This window comes from Saccopteryx bilineata, chromosome 4 (assembly GCF_036850765.1).
Source record: "Saccopteryx bilineata isolate mSacBil1 chromosome 4, mSacBil1_pri_phased_curated, whole genome shotgun sequence".
NCBI classification, from domain to species: Eukaryota; Metazoa; Chordata; class Mammalia; order Chiroptera; family Emballonuridae; genus Saccopteryx; species Saccopteryx bilineata.
Window position 1 is genome coordinate 147,172,528 of NC_089493.1, and position 26,912 is coordinate 147,199,439.

The 26,912-nt window shown below is 42.0% G+C and overlaps 1 protein-coding gene across 18 annotated transcripts in view; it reads left to right on the forward strand.

Annotated features, from left to right (window-relative positions):
* NRCAM (neuronal cell adhesion molecule) overlaps window positions 1-26,912 on the forward strand; it is a 392,315-nt gene that overhangs the window by 305,759 nt on the left and 59,644 nt on the right. For 11 of the 18 annotated variants that reach the window (XM_066272166.1, XM_066272164.1, XM_066272163.1 and 8 more), the window contains 5 exons: window positions 13,646-13,829; window positions 16,587-16,616; window positions 19,538-19,643; window positions 21,495-21,691; window positions 23,386-23,508. In XM_066272166.1, coding sequence (XP_066128263.1) covers window positions 13,739-13,829; window positions 16,587-16,616; window positions 19,538-19,643; window positions 21,495-21,691; window positions 23,386-23,508 — 547 coding nt within the window. In that variant the 5' untranslated portion in view covers window positions 13,646-13,738. Of the gene's footprint in view, window positions 1-10,072; window positions 10,093-13,185; window positions 13,206-13,645; window positions 13,830-16,586; window positions 16,617-19,537; window positions 19,644-21,494; window positions 21,692-23,385; window positions 23,509-26,912 lie in introns of those variants that run through there. The other 7 variants (XM_066272180.1, XM_066272179.1, XM_066272181.1 and 4 more) reach the window with 4 other exon arrangements.

Here is a 26,912-nt window from a genome sequence, read left to right on the forward strand (position 1 = left end):
TCTCCTCATTTAAACCCTCACTCACAATTTAAACCAAAAGTACATCTTTCAAACATGCATTCTGTTTCTTGCTTGTCTCTGACAGCTTTGCACTGTTTGTAGTCAGTACATAAGAACCAGGTTCTTGAACTCATTAAATATGTGAGAACAAACTGAGATTGTAAATATCATGGTGTGTTTTTTTGTTTTTATGGTTTTAAAACTTTTTAATTGAATTTATTGGGATGACTTTGGTTGATAAGATTTTACAGGTTTCAGGTGCACAGTTCTGCACTACATCATCTGTGCACTGTACTGTGTGTTCACCACCTCAGATCAAGTCTCCTCCATCCCCATCTAACCCTGTCCACCTTCCTCGACCTTGCTTTCGCTGAGTTGCTATTGAATGTTTACAGATTGTTCTAGAATGGTACTTAGCCTTCCAAAAACAAATACAAATTTCTCCTCTGCAAGGCTTGTGAAAGGAGTTGGAGACCAACAATTAATATTTCCTTCTCTAGCAATGGCTTAGAACACTCTTATTTTAAATTCTTGAAAGAAACAAAAACCTGAACTTTAAAAGCCTTCCTTAGTCAGACTAACTGGTCAGACTTAGGATGCTACCCTTGGCCTAGCGAGCATGGCAGGCGGGCCCCAGTGTCTTGTGGCTTAGTCCTGAGCCTGCTGACCTGGCAGGGACAGGCCCTTGCCCGTGTCCTCCTGCTCACCCCTCAGCAGCTCCCACATCACGTCCAATACCCTGGGAAAGCCCTGTGTGGTCACTCTCTCAGCCCTGGGGGTGTCTCAGGGTTTGTCTCCCTCCTCCCTTGGTCCCTAGCTCTGTACCTGCTGTTCTCCCTTGGGATCCTGTTTGCTGCCTCTCACTAGATGGTGTTCTTTATCCTGCCCTTTCACTTCTAGACTCTGCTGGCTGCCCTGCCAGGCTGCTGAATGGCCTCTCCACAAGAGGTCTTCTCTCATTTTGCCCAGGTTGGCCCCACTGGACAGAGATCCATCAGGTGGTGCCCAGACCCAGAAACCACCGCTCAGCTTCGGCCCCAAGCCCCAAGGCCAGTGCTCTCTGAGAAGGCACTGGACACAGACTGGCCCTGCCTGCTCACATTCTGTTGCCCTTTGTTGTCCATTCCTGCCTTGCCTACTTCCATCAGGTCCAGTAGCCAGCTCTGTCCCAGAATCTGATGCCGAACACTATTTCTAGTTTCTGGTCTTAGTGTTTTCCCTCTGCTGTGGCGTCTCAATGCTGGACTGTCTATCAATGGCTGCTTTTTGGCCCATTTACACATTACCAGATGCTGCTCTCATAATTCAAGAAGTAGGACTAGAGAGACCTCTCAGGTATTCTGAGCAGGAACCCTTACAGAGATGCTCCTACATAAACATTTACCTTGAAATCTTTGTGATTCCAGGCCCTGGCTGCTTGACTCAGTGGTAGTGTCAGCTTGGTGTGTGGAAGTCTTTGGTTTGATTCCCAGTCAAGGCACACAGGAGAAGCGCCCATCTGCTTCTCTACCCCTTCCCCTCTCACTTCTCTCTTTCTTTCTCTTTCTCTCCTGTAGCCAAGGCTCTATTGGAGTGAGTTGGCTCTGGGCACTGAGGATGGCTCCATAGCCTCCACCTCAGGCACTAAGAAGAACTCAGTTGCTGAGCAATAGAGCAATGACCCTGATGGGCAGAGCACTATCCCCTAGTGGGCTTGCTCGGTGGATCCTGGTCAGGGAGCATACAGGAGTCTGTCTCTCTGCCTCCCTCCTCTCACTGAATAAAAAAAGATTTAAAAAAAGAAGAAAATCTTTGTGATTCTTTTCATATTCTTAAAGTTTTTTCCACAGGTTTTTTTTTTTGCCCAGTTTCTTTGTGAATTACAATTTCAGAATCCCCCAAAAGTTGATGAGGATGATAATGAAGATGATGGTGTCACTTGAAAATTCCTTGCATCTTTAACATTTCTTTCATTGCTTTCTCTTCATCCTCTTATATCACTTTTCCTTCTACATCCCAACTATCTTTCCAGAAAGGCACAGTTTGTCTTTAAAAAATAAATGCTCAGTTGACCCACAAAAATTTTTCCATGAAAACCCAACTGAAGAAACACAAGGAGGTAGTAATTCTGGATTTAATGTTCTTATCAACCAACTTTGATTAAAAAAACAAACAAACTCTGAGGGGCTTTTCTTTCTTGATTCTTCCAGGAAGGTGGACACTTCCTGATGGTATTCCTAAACTGCTCTTTGAGTTGTCATTTCTTTCACACCAAAGCAGTGGAATATATTCTTTCTATGGAGTCCATTTATGAAGTAGAGAAATAAAATAGTGTTCTCATAGAAGAAGTGTTCCCTGAGAAGTTAGTGTCTGTTAGCACACACAGCAAATATTCTAAAGCTTTGACTGTCAGCTTGAGTAAATCTCCCATTGCAGAGAATGTGGCTCTTAACATTCACACTTTTGTATACATAGCATTTGTAGAGAACATGGACTCCTGAGGAACTAATATTTAACTTCCTGGAAACTAAATTATATTCTTAATGCTCAGGAGGAGGATATCATTTGGAATAAATCTGATAAATTATTTCGGAAGCAAATGATGACTAACTGATTTGTTTTTTGGATTTTCACATGGCCTGTTTAAAGAGAATGAAATGCGCCTGGAGTTAAATAGTATTGCATGCGTTACTCCCCTATTTTGCTGGTAAATCTTTTGTAGTACAAAATGAGTATCAGCAAGTGACTCAGATTTGTTATTTGCATAAAATAGCCTCTAGCTGGAATGGAGGATCTGCAGCAGTTTAACTTATGATAATACACCCTCCCCAGCACTGACAAGTGGAAAACCCAGCTCCTCCTGTCATGTCTGTCTCCATTGCTCATTGTCCTGGTTCTGGTGTGGTTATGCAGAGCCTTCGCAAAATACATTTTGACAAGTTACTGTGGAGATTATAGTAATGTGTGACATGGAAGGAGTGTTGCATTGAAAATATCTGGGCCTTCTCTCCGCTCACCCTGCACCTGGGCCCATGTTTGAGGGAAGCCCAAATTACAGGACAGAGTCGTTTGGAACTGCAGCTGGGATAAGGCAGCTGCGGCCGGGAGGAGGCGGCTGCAGCCTGGAGGAGGCAGCTGCTGCCAGCCAGCCAGCACCACACAGCCCTTGCTCACCACCATTGCCCTGCCGCTCACCCCCAACTAGTCACTGAGATGAAACATGAGACAACCTCCCTGTAGAATGTTACTTCTGAGACGCTTCCCAGAAAAGGCACCTTCAGATTTATTGTCACTCTGTGACAGAGAGAGAAGTGCTCACTAAACACCTCACAGGCAACTGACATTTCCTAGAGTCTCTTGTGGCTGGAGAGTGACCACACTGGTCAGTGGGTTGTGAGCAAATGAGGTGTGCGTCACCTCTGGGTGGGGGCTCAGAGAGCAGGAGTGTATCCCCTCTGGGTGAGGGCAGCAGAGAGCAGGTGTGTAACCCTCTGGGTGGGGGAAGCAGAGAGCAGGTGTGCATCCCCTCTGGATTGGGGCAGCAGAGAGCAGGTGTGCATCCATCTTGGTGGAAGCAGCAGAGAACAGGTGTGAATCCCCTCTGGATGGGAGCAGCAGAGAGCAGGTGTGCATCCCCTCTGGTTGGGGCAGCAGAGAGCAGGTGTGCATCCCCTCTGGTTGGGGCAGCAGAGAGCAGGTGTGCATCCCCTCTGGGTGGAAGCAGCAAAGAGCAGGTGTGCATCCCCTCTGGGTGGGGACAGCAGAGAACAGGTGTGCATCCCCTCTTGGTGGGGACAGCAGAGAGCAGGTGTGCATCCCCTCTTGGTGGGGACAGCAGAGAGCAGGTGTGCATCCCATCTGGGTGGAAGCAGAAGAGTGCAGGAGTGCATTTCCTCTGGGTGGAAGCAGCAGAGAGCAGGTATGCATCCCATCTGGATGGGGGCAGCAGAGAGCAGGTGTGCATCCCCTCTGGGTGGGGACTTAGCAGGTGTGCATCCCTTTGGGTGGGGGCAGCAGAGAGCAAGTGTGCTTTTCCTCTCCGTGGAGGTGGCAGAGAGCAGGATAGCATCAGAGCCCTGGGAGCCATGTGTTGGGAAAGCACCATCACACAATGGGGAGGCTCTGACAGCCTGAGGCAGAGCCCACAGCCACCTACTCTGGACTTCAGCCTAAATCAGGTCTGAACTGTTCTGAGCAAGCTCTGAGACCCTGGGATAATTTCTCAGTACAGTGTAACTCATTCACACACATTCTCTCTTCTCTCTGTAAGTGGAGGAGCTATGTTGAGATGTTGAACCATGCCATACCTCTCCATTCTGAATGGATTGCAACAGTTTGTAAACCCAGGCTTTTTATATTTGAAATGAGAAAACTTTTTGTTAATAACCAGCCTACTATTAAATGGCTGCCATTTTGCCATGTGTTGTTTACTTGATAAAGGTATAGCCCTTTTAAAATACTATTTCTGTATTTCATATGACCTTTTTGCTGAAGGTTTTAGAAAACTGTTTCTGACCCTTACATCTTTTCAGTGATATTTATAGAAATCTGTTTATAGAGAAATCGAGTCAGAGCTTGTTTCAGTAATTCGACAAATGTTTCTGAATATGTTACTATCAAGATCCGTAGTCAGAAATAAATGTGCATTTCTCAGACATCAACTTTATAGCAGTTCCCTACTTTTTTTTCATTTTTAAAGATTAGAACTTTTTTTGTTTTATAATTGGAAGAGGACCAACTGTGAAGCGGGCCTTGTGATAGAAGAATAAATTTGTCTCTAGCTTAATTTTTGCTTTTCTGCATTAAAAATAAATTGCTATAATGCCTGAGGCTCTCCGTTAGGCATAACCCACAATTATTTTAGTGTAAACACATGTGTTAGACATCAGTGGTAACTAGCTCCTATTTATTCTGAGTTTAAATTTTGTGTGAGAAATGTGACTTGTCTGTTCCTTTTGGCTGCACCAACATAAATATAGGAAAGTATATCTAGAAAAAAAAAACAAAGTAATGCATCATCTTAGAGGGAGAACCTTTAGCTCCATACTATTTGTTTAGAATTCCTGTGGTTCCAATCATGCTCTTGTAAAGAGATCTGTGTATTTGAATCATTAAGGATTCTCTTAAATGTGCACATTAGGGTCTTTCTGATGACACAAAACAACCAATCCCCATTTATCTTATTTCAGATAACTGAGCCATGTAACAAATCACCCCCCAAATTTTTGGCTTAAAACAATAATTTATTATTTATCATAATTCTGAGGGTTTATTGGCCCTTAGATGCTAACATCTGGTTCTTTTGTTCTCAGATGTTTCTTCTGTTGCATGTGGATTAACAAGTCGCTTAGCTGCCTTCAGCTGGGAGCTCAGCTGGGACCAGAAAGTCCAAGATGGTCATTCTGCTTGCGTTGTTCTTGCTAAAATTCCATTGGCCAATGTATGTCACAGGCCAAGCCCAGAGTCCTTGTGAGAGGGGCTATGCAAGCATGCGGATGCTGGGAGGAGTGCTTCCTGGGGCCCACTGGGGTAACAGTCCCCTACCGTGTTAATGAAGGCTTGCTTTAGAATTCACAGATAAAAGAAAGACAGGAAGATGTTTCAACCACACTCACTATTCTGGCCAAGTTCATAGAGAATGGGAACATCGCTCGGAATACCAAGAGTCTTAGAGGCCTGGTTATCATAGTGCAGCAGGAGCAGATACTTGTTATCACCTGTCAGGTGTTTCCCCAGTGCCGCAGTCACTCAGTGACTCTACCTCTGTTTCTGCTGATCCTTTCGCTGCCCACTGGCTTCATTCTGCTCTTGATACGCATACCCCCTGCTTACACATGGGTTCTCATGCTGTCTTGCCTCTGTGTGATCTTTAACCTTTCTTCCTGCCCTAAAATGTTGACTCAATGTCTCTTTCTGCCTCACATTCACCCTCCCCATGAGAAAGGAATTTCTTGCCACTTCATGGGCCATTCTTCAGCCTTCTAACAGCCAAGTCATAGAGGCGCCACAGGGCTGTTGCCTTTGTTCGCACACCCCCGTCCCTTATAATTTTTCTAACCTTGGTCAGGATGGTGGGCTGAGAGCAGAAAGTCAGCCTGGGAACTTGGCCAGCCTTCAGGGAACAATAGGCTTCTCTCCATTCTGTTTAGCTAATTGTGATTGCATTTTGAGGTAGGAATTGGAAGGCTTCCTTTAAGAAGCACAGTTCCTGTCTTTCTTATTCCACTCTTCCTTCCTTTCCAATTAGCTCTTTCACTTCTGAAGCTGAGGGTGACAGCTGTCATCAGATATCTGGCTGGACACATGCAGAACAGGTGCCACCCATAATCAGTCACTATTAGTCATAAATTTATGGACTTTCGTTAAGCATGCTTTATCCTTTGTCTTAGATTTCTCAACTATATCACTGTCTACTATTACCAGGGGTGGGATTCAGTCTGTTCTCACCGGTTCAGGAAAACTGATACTTGATTTTCTGTTGAGTTCAGCGAACCAGTTGTTAAAATGGCACTTGTAATCAGGGTTCTCTCTAAGGTGGGCACCTGGGCAGCCCCCAATGTGGAAATCACAAATTTACATTCCTTACTCTTTCTTAACATTCATCGGCGCAACAGTGTATTCTAAGTGCCTTGTAGTAATGTTCATCTGTCCATAGGTGAAAAAAATTGCAAGTGAGGACACCAATCAAGAAGCTATCTGGAAATATCTTAAATAACAGTTTTATTGTTTTTGTCACATATTATTTAATATTTTTTTCATTAATATTTTAAAACAGAACAAAATCTACTTTTGAGTCCCTCTTTTATTGTTCTTACTTAAGTATTAAATGCATGAAATAATAAACCACCTTTTGGTATATCTTTTTTTATACTTAAAACAGTCAATAGTGCAGAGAACCAGTGTTAAATTATTTGAATCTAACCACTGACTATTACTACCCTGTTTCCCTGAAAATAAGACATTGTCTTATATTAATATTTGCTCCTAAAGACCACTAGGTCTTATTTTCAGGAGGGGCCTTATATTTCTAAGTTTGAAAAAACTTGCAATAGGTCTTATTTTTGGGGGATGTCTTATTTTCGGGGAAACAGAGTATTTCCTTTCTTGTACCTTCTGTGCTTAATAAAGGAGGTGCGAAAAAGCCAATATCCAACTAGGTTCCATTGAAAGACATTGGTGTGGTATTGTTGATTGTCTAACACCAATGTCAGAAAGGCTTTTAAAATTTTTCCTAAATCCAAAAGTTGCTTAAAACATTGTTTTACATATTTATTCCTCTTTACGCATGAAAAAGGGAGAAACGGGGTTTCTGAGTTGCTTACCTTTAATTATATGGTCTGTTGTACGTTATGAATACTGTAAAATGTACATTTATTGCCTACTTTTAAAATTAACTTTTAAAATGTGTCTTATCTACACTGTCCTGACTTGTGGTCCCTCTAGAAGGACAAGGCCAGCACATGGTGCAGGTACAGTTCACCCATTCTCACAGCTCCAGCGTGAAGAAGCTGCTGAAGCTGTGTTATCTGCAACACTGTGAAGAGTTTTTGATATTCAGAAACCATTCATGGTTGTTGTTGTTGTTGTTTTAACATTAGTACCTAAGAGTGTGACAATATGAGATAGCCAATTTTTTTTCTTTTCAGACAGATTCCCGTATGTGCCCGACCAGGATCCACCTGGCAAGCCCACCAGGGGGCGATGCTCTGCCCATCTGGGGCGTTGCTCCAATGCAACCGGAGCCATTCTAGTGACTGAGGCAGAGGCCGTGGAGCCATCCTCAGCACTCGAGCCAACTTTGCTCCAGTGGAGCCTTGGCTGCGGGAAGGGAAGAGAGAGACAAAGAGAAAGAGAGAAGGAAGGGTGGAGAAGCAGATCGGTGCTTCTCCTATGTGCCCTGACCAGGAATCGAACCTAGGACTTCCACACACCAAGCCAATGCTCTACCACTGAGGCCAACCGACCAGAGCCAGAGATAGCTGATTTTTTTTAAAAATTTCATTTTAGAGAGGGGGAAGAGAAAGAGAGAGAAGGGGGGAGGAGCAGAAAGTATCAACTCCTATATGTGCCTTGACTGGGAAAACCAGAGTTTCAAACCAGCAACCTCAGCATTCCAGGATGAGGATTTATCCACTACACCACCACAGGTCTTAATTAAACTAATTTCACCTTTTACTTGAGAGAAAAATATTTTTTTCTTTCTAATGATGACTCCTTACATAAACAACAGAAGAGCTGTTTATTGGGCTTTATATGAGTGCTTTGTCAATTTTAGGTTTTTAAAAAATATGTGATAAATACACAGGGGAACATTTGGTTTATGATTTAATATGAATTTTAGACAGAAAGAAGTAAAAGAACCATGAATTGCATTTCTTTTCTAATGATGATAAATTTATTGAAGAAGGAGAATTTTTTTCCCTTTCAGAGGTTCTGAGCTCATATGTGAAAAGTTACTTTGAATGGACTTAAATTAAATATTAAATGGCTTTAGTGTTTCTCATTACTCTGGGTCCTATGTGACTTCAAATATCAGAGTGATTTATATTCCAGAAATGAACCTAACATTTGTCTTATTCAAGCATGCTTTAAAATGCCTGTGGCACATTGTTTTCCCCAAATTACAAGCTGTATTTTACTAACATACTCACTAGCCTTGACAAAACATGACTTGCTGTTTCAAATTGAGGTTTTATTCATTTTCATGTAATTACATAAACAACTTAGTTTTAGTTCCTGACTATAGGCAGATGCCCTAGGCAGGCAGGAGCCGTGATGTTTCCTGTGAGACACGCAGAGTGTGTTACTCTTATGAGGAGCAAGCTTAATTTTTTTGTAGCTGTGTTTGCCTTTCACTTTGACTGAGTTCTGGAGACCTAATGCTGTCCTTGGGCATTGGGTTTTTCACTGACGATGGCATATGCTGGAGGAGTGGGTGGTTTTCCACGGGCAGGAGTCAGAGGGTGGGCTGGGCCATTGCTCTATCCTCCTCAAACAGAACCCATACTGGAGACGGGCTTGAGGCTCCGGGTGCCGTTCACTTAAAACTTCACAGAGGAGAGGCCACATCTTCAGTGTTCACAGTGCATGGCCTCCTCTCCTTGTGAGGATTTACTCATGTTCCTTTAAGTAAGTGCTTTCTCAATTTTTCTTACTATTTTCCTTTATACAACACTGTGATTTAAAATGCAGTATTTTATCCCATATGTGCTCTGAAAATGTAAAGCGGGTTGAATAATTCTTTCATATGAAGGTGTCCAATGGCTTTCTCTATGTAGAGGATGAATAGTTAAGGCATCCAGGAAAAATAAATAATAAATGAAGAACTTGTAACAGAAATGGTGTGTAGTTGCTTACAATCTTACAAGCATTACAATTTACTTGTCTCTGAGAAAATGTTTTAGTTCTCCAGCACCTGTTCTGAGAGCGAGACACTTAAACCTAATGAGCTTGATTAGCTCGATGCATCAGTCAGGCAGGTTTGCCATTTGTTTTCAGTGTTTGGGTCTGTAGTTTGCCTTCAGTGTGTGGGATGTGACATCAACTTCTTTTAATGCCATTTATGCTTGTTATTTTATTTTCCCTGAAGCTTATATATAAATTCAGAATTACCATTCTAACAGAAAATTATGAGAGACTTAATTTGGCCATTTGCTTATGCTTTACACACACAGGAAGTCTGGTTTGTGTTTTAATTAGAAATGGTGGTGTGAGCTTCTGTACTTGGCTCTTGATGCACACGGGGGCCTGAGTATTTACATCGTATATTATTGAATGCCAAATTTCCTAGATCTTAAATGAAACTACATAATATGTGTCGTGAACCAGCGTTACTAGTATTTCCAGGTCCTGAGTGGGAACAGTGCAAAATTAAGAAAATAGACTTAAATAATTAAAAAGAATGGGTTTGGGGGGTCTCTGCAAAGCTGATAGCTGACACAGAGAGCCCCGCAAGCCGCATCTTTCTTTATTTATAGGGCTATGTGGGTCATTAGCTAATGAATGAGTTTTTTGATTATGTTTCCAAGGCAACCCAAGAATTTTACCAAGTGCCTTGCCTGACCTGTGGCGGCGCAGTGGATAAAGCCTCAACCTGGAATGCTGAGTTTGCCGGTTCGAAACCCTGGGCTTGCCTGGTCAAGGCACATATGGGAGTTGATGCTTCCTGTCCCTCCCCCTCTTCTCTCTCTCTTTCTATTCTCTCTCTCTAAAAATGAATAAATCCGCCCTGGCCGGCTGGCTCAGTGGTAGAGTGTCAGACTGGCATATAGAAGTCCCGGGTTCGATTCCCGGCCAGGGCACACAGGAGAAGTGCCCATCTGCTTCTCCACCCCTCCCCTCTCCTTCCTCTCTGTCTCTCTCTTCCCCTCCTGCAGCTGAGGCTCCATTGGAGCAAAGATGGTCCGGGCTCTGGGGATGGCTCCTTGGCCTCTGCCCCAGGCACTAGAGTGGCTCTGGTCGCGGCAGAGCGAAGCCCCTGAGGGGCAGAGCATCGCCCCCTGGTGGGCAGAGCATCACTCCCTGGTGGGCGTGCTGGGTGGATCCCAGTCGGGCATATGCAGGAGTCTGTCTGACTGTCTCTCCCGGTTTCTAGCTTCAGAAAAATACACACACAAAAAAATACTAAAAATGAATAAATCTAAAAAAAATTTTTTAAATAAGAAAAGAATTTTACCAAGTGCAGAAAACCCCCACCATACATTAACATCTTAACTTTACACGAAGAAGAAACTTGGCCTCCAGTCTTTCTGGGGAACATGGGGGGCAGGACAAGTATGAGCATCACAGCTAACATGGAGGTGTGGGGAAGGGCTTAGCCTTTTGCAACTTAATCAGGCAAGAGAGATGGGGGGTTGGGCAGATTGTTAGCTTATAGTCAGTTCCCCACACCTCTGTCCCCCAAAATCTAAAGACCAAAAACCCTGTTAGCTTTTCGGTCCCCAACAAATATGAATGTTTCATTCACAAAATATTTATAATATATAACATCTATATTTAGCATTGTAAATTCTTTCTTTGTATTTGTTTAGGAAGAAGTATCCAACTATAATTGTAATTATGTTCAAATCAGAAATCAGTTGCTAGCAAAACATTTTATCAACATTGTTTTATTTTCTTTTTATACAGTTAAGCTCTATTCCACACTCAGACACATAATATGACAACTGGCCCTAGCCACATAGCTCAACTGGTCAGAGCATGGTCCTGATAGGCCAAGTTGTCATCCTGACATGCCAAGTTACTGGGTTTGATTCATGGTATGGTCAGGGCGCATACCAGTATCAACCAATGAATGCATAAATAAGGAACAAAAAAATGTTTTTTTTCTCTCTCTCCCCCGTCTCATTTCCTCTCTGTCTAAAACCAATCAATCAATACATAAATGAAAAAATTGTGGCCACTAATTTGATCATATTGACAAGAGGCTGGTTTTCAAACCAAATAGATATAAATACAGAATTAGGTAGACTACGCTCAGCCTGCTTATATGAATAAAACCTCATCTTCACCTGACCAGGCGATGGCGCAGTGGATAGAGCGTTGGACTGGGATGCCGAGGACCCAGGTTCGAGACCCCGAGGTCGCCAGCTTGAGTGCGGGCTCATCTGGTTTGAGCAAAAAGCTCACCAGCTTGGACCCAAGGTCACTGGTTCGAGCAAAGGGTTACTCGGTCTGCTGAAGGCCTGTGGTCAAGGCACATATGAGAAAGCAATCAATGAACAACTAAGGTGTCGCAAGGAAAAACTGATGATTGATGCTTCTCATCTCTCTTCGTTCCTGTCTGTCTGTCCCTGTCTATTCCTCTCTCTGACTCTCTCTCTGTCCCTGTAAAAAACAAAAACAAAAACAAAACACCTCATCTTCAAAGATCTTGTCTCCATTTATTTTCATCTTTCCTCCCTTCATTTTTTTTTTAAATACTAATTTACTTCTACCTTGTGTGCTGCGATAGCCCTGGGGACAGAATGTGAAATAGGAAAGATGCAGTCCCTATTTTTAAGAGGCTTTCAATTTTGTACAAAAGGTACACATTTTAAAAATTCACAATTACACAAACAATAACAATCACACAAGTCATTTAGTAATTAAGCTGTTGGAACTATCTTCACTTTTAGTCATAGCATCCCTCCTGCCTTCTCGAGAGAGCCACTGGTTACCCCACCTGTCTTCCTCAATGACAAGTCATGATTAAAGGTGTCACTTCAGGTAGGCAGCTTGTGTAGGGCAGAGGCCTGTACCTGTGTTGTGCTTGGGCTCTCCTGTGCACAGGGAACACTGAGTATGCAAGGCACACCAGAGTATGTGCTGGGAGAGGCATGCACAGATGGGAGAGGTGCAGTCTTTGCCTGAAGAGGAAGGGGGAGAGCACACATACTTATCTCTGTATTTATTTAATATATGTGATAATTTTAAAGGAATTCAGGAATTCTTAGAGAGTAAAATGGCTTCTAGTGTTACTGATCAGCTAATGTTTCCATTTTAACTGATCTATAAATGAATAAATTGGACCTTTTTTAAGTGAGAAGAGAGGCAATAGACAGACTCCCACTTGCACCACAATTGGGATCCACCTGGCAACCCCTATCTGGGGCTGATACTCAAATCTGCCAAGCTATTTTTAATGCCTGAGGCTGACACTGGGACCAACCAAGCTATCCACAGCGCCTGGGGCTGACGCTTGAACCAACCAAGCCACTGGCTGTGGGAAGGGAAGAGGGGGAGAAGGGGGTACAGGAGGGGGAGAGAAGCAGATGGTCGCTTCTCTTGTGTGCCCTGAGGATCAAATCTGCAACGTCCATATGCCAGCTGATGCTCTATCCACTGAGCAACTCAGCCAGGGCATAAATTGGACTTTGATAAGGAAATAATGTGGAATGGGCATTCCAGAGAGAAAGAACAGAATAAACAAAGGAGAATTCAAGGCATTGATCCAAGAAAGAAAAACAGAAACACCATCAAACAGAAAAAAATACTTATGTGGAAATATGAGGAGATAATGTTGGTAGGATAAAATGAGGTAAAATTATGTTATTTGTTTGCTTGTTTGTTTGTTTTTACCTGTTGAAGAATATACTGAACTCTATTTGGTAGATCTCATATGGCTACTCCCAGTATTTAACCAAAGAAGACCCTTTAGGGAGAATTACTTAGCAGTGTTCAGGAGGGTGACTTGAGTGAAGAAGGGCGGAACTTGGAGCCCAGGCATATCTGTTCCCACAGTCTAGGTAAGAAACGGGGAAGGTCTGAACTGTTCATTGTTGAGCTGTAAAATCAGTGTTTAGGGTTTGAAGCAAATCTTCAACAGTGCCCTCGAGTTTCCCAGAGATAATCTCTAGAATGGAGAAGTCATTAAGCCTCCCCTCTAAAGCCACAATTTCTAATCGATTGATAAACCAAGTTTGTGTGCTCTATGAGGAGTCACAGGACAGTCTGATATAATCTCAGATATTTAAAATGGAAAAACCATAAAGATAGCAATGGGGACAGGTTTTGCTTAGCACCACTACAGACACTTCCGACCTGATTTCAGCTGGCTTATGAATAAATGATTATTCTAGTCCCGAGATTTAAATATTTAAAATTCATTCACTTTTAGAGTTAATGTATAATCCAGGACTGACCTTCATTTTCAATACACTGTGATTCTTGTTTTATTCTTTTTCAGTTTCCTGCATGAAAATTATTTAGACGTTGCACACAAATCTTTTGTGAAAGAAGAAAAGGAAATTCATTTGTGGCTCTCAGCAGGAGTAAAGTAATGCCAGAAAAGAAGCGCTGGTCTGCAGGCAGAGTGCCCCTGATTCTCTGCCTGTGCCAGGCGATTGGGGCCCTGGAAGTACCTCTGGATCGTAAGTACTGTTTGGAAGCTGCTAGGCCGGGAGTTCAGACCTCCCGAGCATTTGCCATCACTCTGAACTGCATGTGTAATACTGAAAGCTTATCGGAATTAATTTGGCTTTTATTTCCAGCACCTGGTGTTTATAAAGACGCACACCATAGAAATGGCCATTGAGCCAGTCAGCCACACTGTCCCCTCCCTATCGTCATCTTTCTCCTCAGGTGCCTTTTGTATACCTACAGGAGGAGGTGGCCTGAGAAGGAGTGGCTGGTGGGCTCCCTGACCCTCCCAGCAGGAACTCTTTATAGAATCCGTCCAGTGAGAAAACTGTATGAATTACTTTAAAATGATCGTAGAGAACTCCCGACTCACCCCTCTCCACTTCTCCACCCTCTCCGGTGCTGACAGTGCTGTGGAAGACTGGGGGACAGTCTCTCAGACAACCCCACACCACTCCTCTATCCCCAAACTACCCATAACACATTTCTCTTGATTCAGCCAAGGCAAAATTCACCTTTGATTTTTCAGTCTTAAATATTAATTTAGGTCTAGGAAATGCATCTTATCTAAAGCCTAGTGAAAAGTATTCTTTAAAAATGTAATCAAATATCAAGATGTAACTTTTGAAGACAAAACAAGTAATCTGCAGAAACACCGTTTAAACGAGAACAAGTAGCAGCTGCTATGTTAGCCTCCCCTTTCCCTAATACTACAGTATCTCCCGGTCGGGGTGGCCTGTTGATGGAAAGTAAAGATGATGCTTATTTTCAGCTTGTTGGGCTTGACGGCTTGTATTTTACCTGAATGGTGCATGAGCACGGGGCAGCACCACGTGTGTGTAGTCTATGTAAGGCTGCAGGTTCTTGCCCTCAGGGCTGCAGATTGTAGATTGTGGATTGCCTGCACCCATTGAGAGGGGCCATCTTTTGCTGTTGTTTGCCACAAAAGGGGTACCACCCACCCTGCCTCTTTGCATATCAGTCTGGGAGAGAGAGAAGGAAGCAGTTTTTCCTGCCTGTTGCTCATCAGCCCATCATTGTGAGACTAATAAATGGAATGGCCCCCCATTTTCCAGCTCCACAGTTCCTTTACCATCTACCCCAATTCAGAGTGAGCCTGCATGGCCACGGCCACCAGCCTTACACAGCTGGTCACGTGTCCTGCAGTGGAAAGCAGAACTTCAAATATGAACAATTACTATGCTTCAGAATTGATTTATTCTTTATCCCTAATCTGCATGACCTCTTTAAATCCATTAGCTTCCTGAATAGAACATCTGTTTGGCAAGCTTTCCAAGGTGCAGAGAAGATAGAACTTTCCTGGGGCTATTCAATTGTTGGGATGTCGTTTTATGCCAAAGAAGTTGCAACGGCAGATGAGGAGACATTAAGAAGAGATGTGGTTTGCCCCACACTTCGTTAAACTCCTGTGCTGTGCCACTATAGTCTAAAGCAGTGGTCCCCAACCTTTTTTGGGCCACGGACCAGTTTAATGTCAGAAAATATTTTCACGGACCGGCCTTTAGGGTGGGACGGATAAATGTATCATGTGACCGAGACAAGCCTCAAGAGTGAGTCTTAGATGGATGTAACAGAGGGAATCTGGTCATTTTTTAAAACTTAAGACATTGTTCAGACTTAAATATAAATAAAACAGAAATAATGTAAGTTATTTATTCTTTCTCTGTGGACCGGTACCAAATGGCCCACAGACCAGTACCAGTCTGCGGCCCAGGGGTTGAGACCACTAGTCTAAAGTACAATAAAATGCAGTACTTTATTTTCAAAAAAATATTTTTTCAATGACCTTAGTTTAGCTTTCAAAAATATATACATATATGATTGCTTATGCTTGCTGGAGCTGGGATGCTTAAGTAAGCATTTGCCCTAACAGATCTATAGGAGAGAGAGAAAAGCACTGGAGAAAAATGCTTTTGTTCTCTTTTGTGTTAAATATATTCCCCTTTAATCTGACTGCTCAATCTAACAGAAATAGTCACCTGCAGCTAACTCAATTATCGCTGCTAATGGAGAAGAGGCATACCAGGATGAAAAGAAAGTCACAGTCAGCCCAGACTCTCTGCATTTACCTTTGCAAGTACTAGTGATATGCAACCCTGAAGAATCATTTGAATTACATGCTAATGTAATTTCTCCCCTGCCCCTAATCCTCACCTCCCTTCTCTAAGAACTGCTCCTCGGTGTGGCTACTCTGAGTGATCGAGGAGTTCTGAAAGCAGAAATATGCTAGAAGTCTAAATCATTTATTACTGACTTGGGAATTAGCCATAGAAATATAAAACCTAAAATCAGTGTTGGATTTGGCTTGGATGGAGCACTGTCATTGCAGCCACGTCCCATTGTTAAGTATTATTACCATGTGCATAGTGATGTCTGGGATAATAGGATCAGACATTACGTAGTAGGTGACAACTCAGCTTAATTGTAGATTTCAGCTGTTTTTCAAATTGAACATAATTACTTGTCCGGTGCAACCTGGATGGAATGGAATCAGCCACTCTTATTCCTGGAAGAATGGCTTTTTGCCTGCAGCATTGCCTTTGTTCTTCCCTATGTTATAACTGCTGTGGGAATAAACAAAACCAGGAATGGAGTTTCTTTCTCCTACAACTTCACAACTTCAAGCTTTGCTATCCTAGTTTTTTAGGTCAAGTCAAATAGACTAGATGCCCCTCTCGGGGTTCTAACGTTCTTATTACTAACATCCGGTTTTCTTTAATCCTCTGCCCACTCACCTGCTGATATAGATGGGGAAAAAGCAAAACTTCTTGAAGATTGTAAGTGTCTTTCTGTAATTACTAGACAGTGTGAAAATTTGGCCATGTCTTTGTTTTTGAATGAATAGTGTGAATTAAATGCACAATTTTATGTTTTGTGACTAACATGTTTTTAAGCATGTGTATTTACTATGGTTTTTAACATTAAAATACCAAGAAGCAAGTATAGTGTATTCTCTGCATGAATTCTCACTCAGGTATTATTATTTTTATTTTATCTATAATATGCTCTACTAACTTCTGTGCTTTATTCACTTCTGATGTAACTCAATGAGAAAATTCACAAAATTTAAAGAGAATAACTATCTGGTTCTAAATGCTATTGAATGTTTGTTGGAATACAGACATGTCTTTTGGTATCTTTTAGAAAGTAGATGCATGTGGATGCATGCAGACACTTCATTCAAGATTCTCTTATCCTTCCTCAGGCTGCGGACTGTGTAGAGGAGTGTTTCTAGGTGTCATCAGTATGATGGCCTGAGAACTTGATATTGTTTTGAAGTGTGCGAAACACAATAAACAGCCCTTCCTTGTTGCCTTTCTGAGCGGCTGCTCTAAGCAAAAACTTCTGACAGTTAAGCAGCATCTGTTGTCCAGCTAAAAAATTTTTTTCAGACATTTGAAAAATCTTTTGATGTTGACTTAACCAGAAAAATTATGTAAAATTACCTTTTTTCCTTATTACTTCAAAGCATTTTTAGTTACCATGTGATTTAAGCATTTTCAATTAGGTATGTCCAGACACATGAATAGAAATTATGGATCTGAAACCTCCAGACTTGCAACTCCATTACTTGCAGAAAAGTACAAGGAATTGAGAGAAGTTGCTGCTAAGAATTCCCTCACCCACCACCTGTGTCCAACATCCCCTGGATGTGAAATCCCAGGTTTCTTCTCATGGTCCCAAACCCTGTACTCCCAGAGGCTAAAGAACCACTCAGAGGTGAAGCTCGTCCAAATAAAAGTTATTTTGATAATAACATACACATAGCTAATGTCCCTTGACCCATTCGGACAAGAGCAGACGGCATGGACTAAGAGTTTTACATAAATTATTTTATTTAATCCTCCAATGACTACTTTTAAACCCCATTTACTCTCTAAGAAAACTAGGCCTTACAGAAGTTAAAAAGCTTGCTTGAATTCTGAAAACTGGTAAGAAACAGACTCATTCTTAGCCACCAGACCAAACTAAACTGTTGACCAACACTGAGAACAGACAGAGCTGGAGGAACGAGGGTTCTGTGTATGGTGGAAGCTAAGAAGAGCAACTGGCTTACTGGGAGGGCAGGAGGGGATGGATCTTGCTAAAGGGAGGGGAACTCGATACTGTTCAGTATCCTACATTTAATAGGGTGCACAATAAATAATGACAATAATGGGTTCAGCTTTAGATCTGGATTGTAGGTGTCGTTTAGATACTTAGTGAAAGGTGTCTGGTGGGCAGCACAAGGCTGGAGACAAGGCAAGAGGAGAAAAACATGTTTGCAGATTTATAAGACATTGGACATGGAAGTGGTAAGTTTAGCTCTGGCAACAATTCACTGCAGTAAAGGACAGGAGCAGAGGGCAGTTATCAAGCTTAGGGAAACATTTGGCTAGCAGGTGGAAGAGATTTCACAAAGGTGGCATGAAGCGTGGGCAAAGAGGAAAGGGAAGATCTAAAATAGGAAGAACCTCAGTGGTTGAGGTAACTCTTTGTTCCGAGGGGACTATGTATTGTAAGATGTTAGCAGCATCCCTGTCCTCTGCAACAAATGCCAGTATTACCACTAGCCCCAGAGGTGACAACCAGAATTGTCTCCAGATGTGGCCAGATGTACCCCTGAGGGGCAGGGGCAAAGGACCCTTGGTTTAAAACCACTGATCTATCTAAATAGCTCTCCCTAGACTTGTGCAAGTCACTGGGTTCCACCAGGAGAGTCTGGTTCTTGTCTCTGCTTTCCTAGTCAAACCTCATTGCTGCCCTAAGCCAAAACCAGGTTGAAATAGATTACTCCCTTAGTCCTTACCAGTTCTAACATACCATGATTCTGATCCCACAGGAGAACATGGTAATTTTAGAGTGACTTGAACGTTGGATGTTTAGATTCTAGCTTTCTTCAGATTAAATTGTTCTGGGTCATAACAGTTTCCCCCATGATTTGATAATAAGTGACCACATAATACTTTGAAAAGTGAAATGGAAATATTATCTCCTATAATAGAGAACTTCCCAAATCTATCTTCTAAATAAGACTTTTATCTTCGTTCCTACCAGCCACCTATATCCTAGTTCTAATAAGACATGTCAAGTCCCTAATTTAGCCATCTTTTTAACATTAACTTCTCAAATTTATTTGTTCCCAATATACAGGGTAGGGCAAAAGTAGGTTTACCATTTTGAGCACACAAGCGTTTATTCTTGTATCATTATTTATTAATTATTGTATTATTTTCCATATGAACAATGGTAAATCTACTTTTTCCCACCCTGTATATTAACTTTCATTAACTCACTAACAAAGTACAAGTCAGGTACTCTTTGCTAAGAAATGCAAGTTTACTCCATAAACTAAATTTCATTGAAAGGCCTGTTTGAAACAAACAAAAAAAAATAGATGAATTTCTCATTATTACATCAGAAAAGAAACTGTTCAAACATTAAACTGGTATTGGTAATTATGTCTCTAAACTTTCCCTGGGTGAAAATGGTCTTTGGATACATACAGACTTACCAAAAGGAAGTCATGCCTTGACTTCAGAGCTTAGGAACCTGGTGGTTAAAGACCAATGGGGGGTGTGCTGCCACCTTAGAAATTACCAGAAACATTTGGAGCATATTTAGTCTGGCATAAGTGGTTTTGATATAGGAAAAAATGGTTGCTACTATGATATTAAATGATTTATTTCTTTACATTGTTCTTCTTTCTACACTGAAGTGGTGCAACCTCCAACCATTACTCAGCAGTCCCCAAAAGATTACATTATTGACCCTCGAGAGAATATTGTAATCCAATGTGAGGCCAAAGGAAAGCCTCCTCCAAGGTGAGTGTGCTCTCCGCTTCGTTAGAGTACCGGAAGTCGGTGTTGACTGTGACCCTGAAGTTCATTTCAGGGCCTGCACATCTCTCACGTGTCATTTCTGGGTCCATTGTTTCCTTTCTCTGCTTCATCAGTGCCATTTGTCCTTGAAAATTAAGATGGTTGCATTTCTGTATTCATGCATTTCTGTGAAATGCTCAAAATTAGTAGCGAGATGTGGAAAGAGCCTTCCAGTGGCTATAAAAGTCTTATGACATAAGCAAATCCCTTTTCTCTGGCCTCAGTTTCTGCCTTTGTAAAATAAGGAAGTTGAATTTAATGACTTCTAAGATTTCTCATATCTTTAGAAAGGTCTATAAAATTGGCTTCAGTGGGTTTCCAAACTCGGCCGGGTTCAGCACTCAGATTCTCCAGCAGGCTCTTGGAGTGAGCCCTGCATGGCATTTTAGAGTTGGGAGAGATATTACAGATGATCTGGTCTAACCAATATATTTTATAGATGAGAAACTGATGCCTTGTAATGCTAGATAACTTATCCAAGGCCCCACAGCTAATCAGTGGATGATTTGTAACTTGTCCAGTAACATATAGGAGTTTGAGGGAGTTGGATAATTATTATTAATATGTAATATGGATTTTTAAGTAATAAAGAAGTGAAAGTTTCTAAATATTTGTCTATTAATGGCCTTACCAAACTGTCAAAAACTAGTCTCTGAGAAAAAGTTAACAGGTACTAAATACTAAAGTATATCAAAAACTTTCATCAAAGGTTTGCTTCAAAAACAATATATTCTGCCATATCATTATAAACCCTCTGGCACGCAAGTGCTAACATGGTGTCATTTGATGGAGTTCCCTTTTATTTTCACATTTACCTAATACTTTCTGTAGACTCTCTTAAGGGAGAATTTCTTTATCTCAGCACTACTGATACTGTGAGCCAGATAGTTTTCTGTTGTGGGGACGGGGGGCTGTCCTGTGCATAGTAGGCTATTTAGCAGCATCTCTGGCCTGTGCCTAATATATGCCACTACCCCCCCCCCCACGGCTGCCTCCCGCCCCAGCAGCTGTGACAACTACTGCTACAGGAGGAGCAGTGGGCAGCGAAGCCCAAGTGAGCCTGGAGAACAGTGAAGTGGAGAGAGTCAGGCCTTCAGATGAGCATGGTCGTTGTTGATTTGTGACTGGTTGTATGACGTATTTTAATCACATAACACTGTGGCTTTTCTATAAGGGCATCTTTTGTGTAAATAAAACTGAGGAAAAATAATTTAAGTTGATAATTTGAAATGCTTCCTAAGGAATTTACAAAATCATCTTATTACCACTTCTAATAACCAACCTTTAAAACACCACTGATTTTATATTTCCTCTTCTCCTCCCAACCTACACTTTGTATTTTCCTAACATGACATTTGTCTGATCACTTGTGAATGCCTCTCTTGTCACATTTCAGCCTCGAGCAAAATTTTGTAAATAGGTTGTCAACTCTATGAACAATGGTGGTTACAATAAAAATGCTAATGAAGGTCTAGGCTAGTGTGCCTAGGTCCTAGGAGACCTACTTTCTGTATTTTTTTGAAAAATGACAGGCAATCTGTGTGCATGATTTTTTTATTGAGTCAGATTTTGGCTACGTCTATTAAAGACATGCACCTTAAAATGTGTGGCCAGCATTTTTTTGTAAATCATGATTTATTGAAACATTTTAGATATGAAGTATATATATTGCTCTGGATATTAAAATCTAATAATTATTTATGGAAACTCATAAATTGCTAGGAATTTGTTAAAGAGTAAGTAATCCTGTTTTTCTGAACCATTAACAAGCTTAATCCTTTATGTGTTGGGCAGCTTCTCCTGGACCCGAAATGGGACTCATTTTGACATAGATAAAGACCCTCTCATCACCATGAAGCCTGGCTCAGGAACCCTCATAATCAACATCATGAGCGAAGGGAAAGCAGAGACCTATGAAGGAGTCTATCAGTGTACAGCTAGGAATGAACGTGGAGCTGCAGTTTCTAATAACATCGTTGTTCGTCCGTCCCGTAAGTGGGAATCACCCACCAACAGGTGGACCTTTCAGAGCATGGCTCTGAGACAGCATCTGTTACATCATCCAAATACTATTGCAAGAAAGTAATGACATTGACTCCCATGCTCTGACCTTGTTTTACATGAAAATTAGTGCTCCTTTTCATTTACCCTAAGTTCCTCAACCTAATGCTTTGTCAGTCCACTATATCTTTCATACAAGTCCAGACGAAACACCAGGGATAAGAAAACTGTTTCTTTATTGAATTGAACCAGTATTAATTTTCTATATGTTTTATGTATGAGCAAACTTCCTATAGCCAGATGGAAATAAATTCCATATGGAATGAGTAATTAAGGTATGTGTTATTTTTTAAAACATTTTTGTTTCAAAATTTAGGTGGAAATAGAGTGTCCTCACCCCTTGCTATTGCTGTGGCTGTTTTGGCAGTGGTCTGTAACTCCTCTCAGTAACCCAAGAGCATGTATTTGAAGGAAAGTGACCGTGGGCAGTTCTGGTCATTTTTAAAGTTTTTTTTATTACATGTGTAATATGTATTCATTATATAAAAAATTAATGCAAATAAAAAAATTTAAAAATTACTCACAAATCCTTCCATTCAAGAAAATAACTACTGCCCTGGCCCATTACCTCAGTGGTAGAGCGTCAGCCTGGCATGTGGATGTCCTGGGTTCTATTCCCAGTCAAGGCACATGGGAGAGGTAACCATCTGCTTCTCCTCCCCTCCTTCTACCCTTTCCTCTCTCTCTCTCTCTCTCGCTCTCTCTCTCTCTCTCTCTCTCTCGCTCTCTCTCTCTCCCCCCCCTCCTTCAGCCATGGCTCTATTGATTTGAGCGCATCAATCCCTGGCACTGAGGATAGCTCCATGGAGCCTCTGCCTTAGGTGCTAAAAATAGCTCAGTTGCAAGCATCGGCCCTAGATGAAGTTGCTGGGTGGATCCTGGCCAGGGCGCAAGTGAGAGTCTGTTTCTCTATCTCTTCTCCTCTCACATAAAAAGAAAGAAAATAACTACTGCTCTTTCCACTTTTTTCTAAATATGTTTATGTGTTTAAAATGAGCTCATTTTGATTAACAGTTTTATAACTTTTTCTGACTTACCTATGATTGTATATTCTCATATCAACCTTATAAACAAGCACACTTATATAATATTTAATAATGTATGATTGTCAAAGGAGACAGACTCCCACATGCACCCTGACTGGGATCCACTTGGCAAACCCATTTGGGGCAGATGCTCAGCTCATCTAGGGCTATGCTCATAACCAATCTATTTTTAGCACCTGAGGCAGAGGCTCCATGAAGCCAACCTCAGCACCCAGGGCAATGCCCTCAAATCAATCAAGCCGTGGCTGTGGGAGGGGAAGAGAGGGAGAGAGAGAGAAAGAGAGAGATAGAGAGTCAGAGGAGGCGAGGAGAAGCAGATGGTCACTTCTCCTGTTTGCCCTGACCAAGAATCGAACCTGGAACTTCACAGGCTAGGTTGATGCTCTACCACCAAGCCAACTGGCCAGGTCCATTTTTCTAACTTTTAACACTATATTTAAAAATTATTTTCTTTTTATCTTATTGTACATAAATTCTGATCTCCTATTTTTCCCATAAATTTATTTTATCTTTCTTTCTGGTGCTCTTTTTATTTTTCAATGCAGAAATAACTTAGAAGTTATTATTTTATTTCCTAGGGTCACCGCTGTGGACCAAAGAAAAACTTGAACCAATAACACTTCAAAATGGCCAGTCTTTAGTACTTCCTTGCAGACCTCCAGTTGGATTACCACCACCTATAATATTCTGGATGGATAATTGTAAGTTTTAAAAATATGAATTTTCTTTCTTCAAGAGTCTTATGGCCCTGGCCAGTGGTTCAGTGGACAGACCGTCTGCCCAGCATATGGATGTCCCGGGTTTGATCCCCTGTCAGGGCACACAGGAGAAGCATCCATCTGCTTCTCCCCACTCCCCTTGATTTCCCTCTCTCCTTCTTCTCTTCGGTCAGTCAGTGGCTTGATTATTTCAAGCATGGCCCCAGGCACTGAGGATAACTCCTTGGAGCACATCAGCTTCAGGCAATGAAAATAGCTCGGTATTCAAGCAGCAGCCCCAAATGGGGTTGCCAAGTAGATCCCAGTAGGGGCACATGCAGGAGTCTACCTCACTATCTCCCCTCCTCTCACCTATAAGAAAAAGTCTTATTATTATTTGCTGTCACAATAAATTATTACCTTTTGTGATTTATAAAATTATAAAATGTTTTAGAGATGCTCCAGAAAATAAATGCTTATTGAAATAAGTAATGTCATTTTATTTTATTCAGTCACTTGATTTTGTTGAGCACCTACTATGTACCAGGCACTGCTCTAAATAAACCAGGCCAACCCCCGTGTAAGGCCGGTGATTGTGGCCATGCAGGTTCCCACTGGATACGGGCCGATGGTAAAGGAACTATGGAGGTGGAGGATGGTAGGCCATTTTGTTTATGAGAGTCTTGCAGTGGCAGATGAGCAAACAGGCAGGGAATACTGCTTTTCTCTCCATCTCAGGGCTGATGAGCAAACAGGCCGGAGGTGGGGGGGACCCTTGTCTGGCAAACAGTAACAAAAAATGGCCCCTCCCAGTGGTGGCAGGCAATCCACAGGTTACAATCTGCTGCCTTGAGGGCAAGCACCTGCAGCTTCACATAGACTGTACACACATGGTGCTGCCCTGTGCTCATGCACCGATCAGGAAAAATGCAAGTTAGCAAGCCTGCCACACTTGTTTGGTCAACACCCCTCCTCTGCCCAAGTTTCTGCTCTATGTCGTGGGAATAGATGGGGGTGGAGAAGGAAGCAGACAGTAAGTGCGTGTAGAAAAAAATACATCAGTCATCAGTAGGTGGTATGAGAGGAAATAAGCAGTTTTGAGCAGAGACTTAACGGAATGAGAGAACAAGGCAAGCCCCTCCATATCTGGGTGAAAAGGGGAGGACTGGTGTGAGCTCCCGACACACTAGTGTGTCTCAAAGGCAGTGGGAGGCCAGAGGCACCAGACTCAGTGAGTCAAAGGGAAGAGTCAGAGGAAAGACCAGATAAGTCCACAGGCTCAGTGCAGAGGGCTTTGACTTTGCTTTGAATGAAGTAGGAGACATTGAAGGAGAATGACTTTACCTGAAACAAAACCAATAGTAGTAGCATCACTTCGGGCATGTGTGGACAGCAGAGGGCTAAGGAAGAGCGACCTCCTGGTTTGGAGGCCACTGCTGTAATGTAGGCAGGAGTTGGTGGTGACGTGGACTCAGATAGTGGCAGTTGAGTTGGGTAGGAAATGGTCAGATTCTGGAAGTATTTTGGGGATAGATTCTCTAGGATTTATTGAAGTGGAGAAGAGGCCTAAGAGAGGAATCAGGGGCATCTACAATACAAGTCAAAGCCTGAACAGCCAGTAAAATGTAACTGCCATTTCCCGAAACAGCAGAAGCCCGGAGAGGGGAAGAAATTAAGCTGTTTAGATTTTTTTTTCTGTTTTGGGTTTTTTTAAGGATATTTTTAATTTTTATTTTTGATTTATTTAGATGACATGGTTCACCAAACCATACAGGTTTCAAGTGTACAACTCAGTATAACACCTCACACCTGTCAGAATGGCTTTTATTAATAAATCAATAAAAAACAAGTGCTGGCAAGGATGTGGAGAAAAAGGAACCCTCCTGTACTGCTGGTGGGAATGCAGACTGGTGCAGCCTCTGTGGAAAACAATATGGAGATTCCTCAAGAAATTAAAAATGGAGCTGCTTTATGGTCCCACAATTATACTTCTATGAATATATCCTAAGAAGCCCAAAACACTAATTCAAAAGAATATATGCAGGGTTTTTTTTTAGCCTCAACAGCACCTAATATTTGTTGGATATTTACTAAGTGCCCTTGCTAAATATTTTACGTTGGTTATCCCATCAATTTTTTACACAACAGCCCTATGAGGTATGGCTGGTTATTCCTTCCACTTTTTAGATGAGGAAACCAGGCACAGAGGCATGACATCATCCTTTAGGCAATTTAACATTTGTCCACCCATCCCTATCCTTGAGGGAATTTTTTGTTACTCTGCCCCTTCGCTCTCCAAAACCTCCTGTGCTAATAGGTTAGCATGTTACCTTACAGGTAGCATATGGTTCTGCTGGAAGCCTGGAGTCAAGGCTTTGGATGTGAGAAGCCTGTGAGACATCCATGGGGAAATGCCCAGTGGGAGTCAGAGCAGCAGGTGTCAGACGAAAGAGTCAGGGCTCAAGTCAGCAGCACTGTCATGTAGGAACTTCTTAGAGCCAGGGGCTGGATGAGAGAACAGGGGGAGGGGACCAGGAGGGAGTGCAGGTGGTAAAGACCAAAGCCAGGGGACTGACACCAAGAGCCCCAGGGACCAAGAGCTTAGGGAGAAACCAGCAAGGTAGATGAGAAGGAGCTGTCACTGAGGTAAGAAGAGAACAAAGAGAGAGAGTGGTGTCCCCAGGACAAGGTGAAGAAAGAGTGTCAAGAAGACAGAACAGGCTCTGACCACATAGCTCAGTTGGTTGGAATGTCATCACCATGTGCCAGGGTTGCAGGTTCAATCCCCAGAAGTGGTACATACAGGGGTCAACTGGTAAATATGTGAATCAGTGGAACAGCAGGTCAATGGCTCTCTCTCTCTGTCTCTCTGTCTCTCTCTCTCTCTGAAGCCAATAAATAAAAATTTTAAAGTCAGAACAATCAACTGTTTCAAATGCTGCTGATAGATCTGACTTCTGGTTTGACTGAGAAATGACCATTAAGTTTGGCAACCTGAAGGTAACTGTTGACCTTGACAAGAGTCCTGTAGGTGTGACAGTGGCAATGAATGCAAAATATTTGTAGGGAATATATTTTATTCTCAATGACATGATTTCCTCTGAAATCATTGGTTGTACACATTACTAAAGATAAAACTTAGTTCTAACATATAATTTCCATTTTGACCTTTCTTATTTGAAAGCACTCAGAAAGTATCACAGAGAAATGGAAAATAATATATACATGAGTAAATGAGCAAACATGTTTTTCCTATTATTTCATAATAGCTTTTACAGGTTTTGAAATAACTAACAAAACAAATGTAAATAAATGGTGTATGATATTGAGAATAATAGTATCCAATGTCACTGCCAAAGTGAGGCCAGTATTTGGTCCTTGGTTCTTATTCAGAAATGATTACCTTT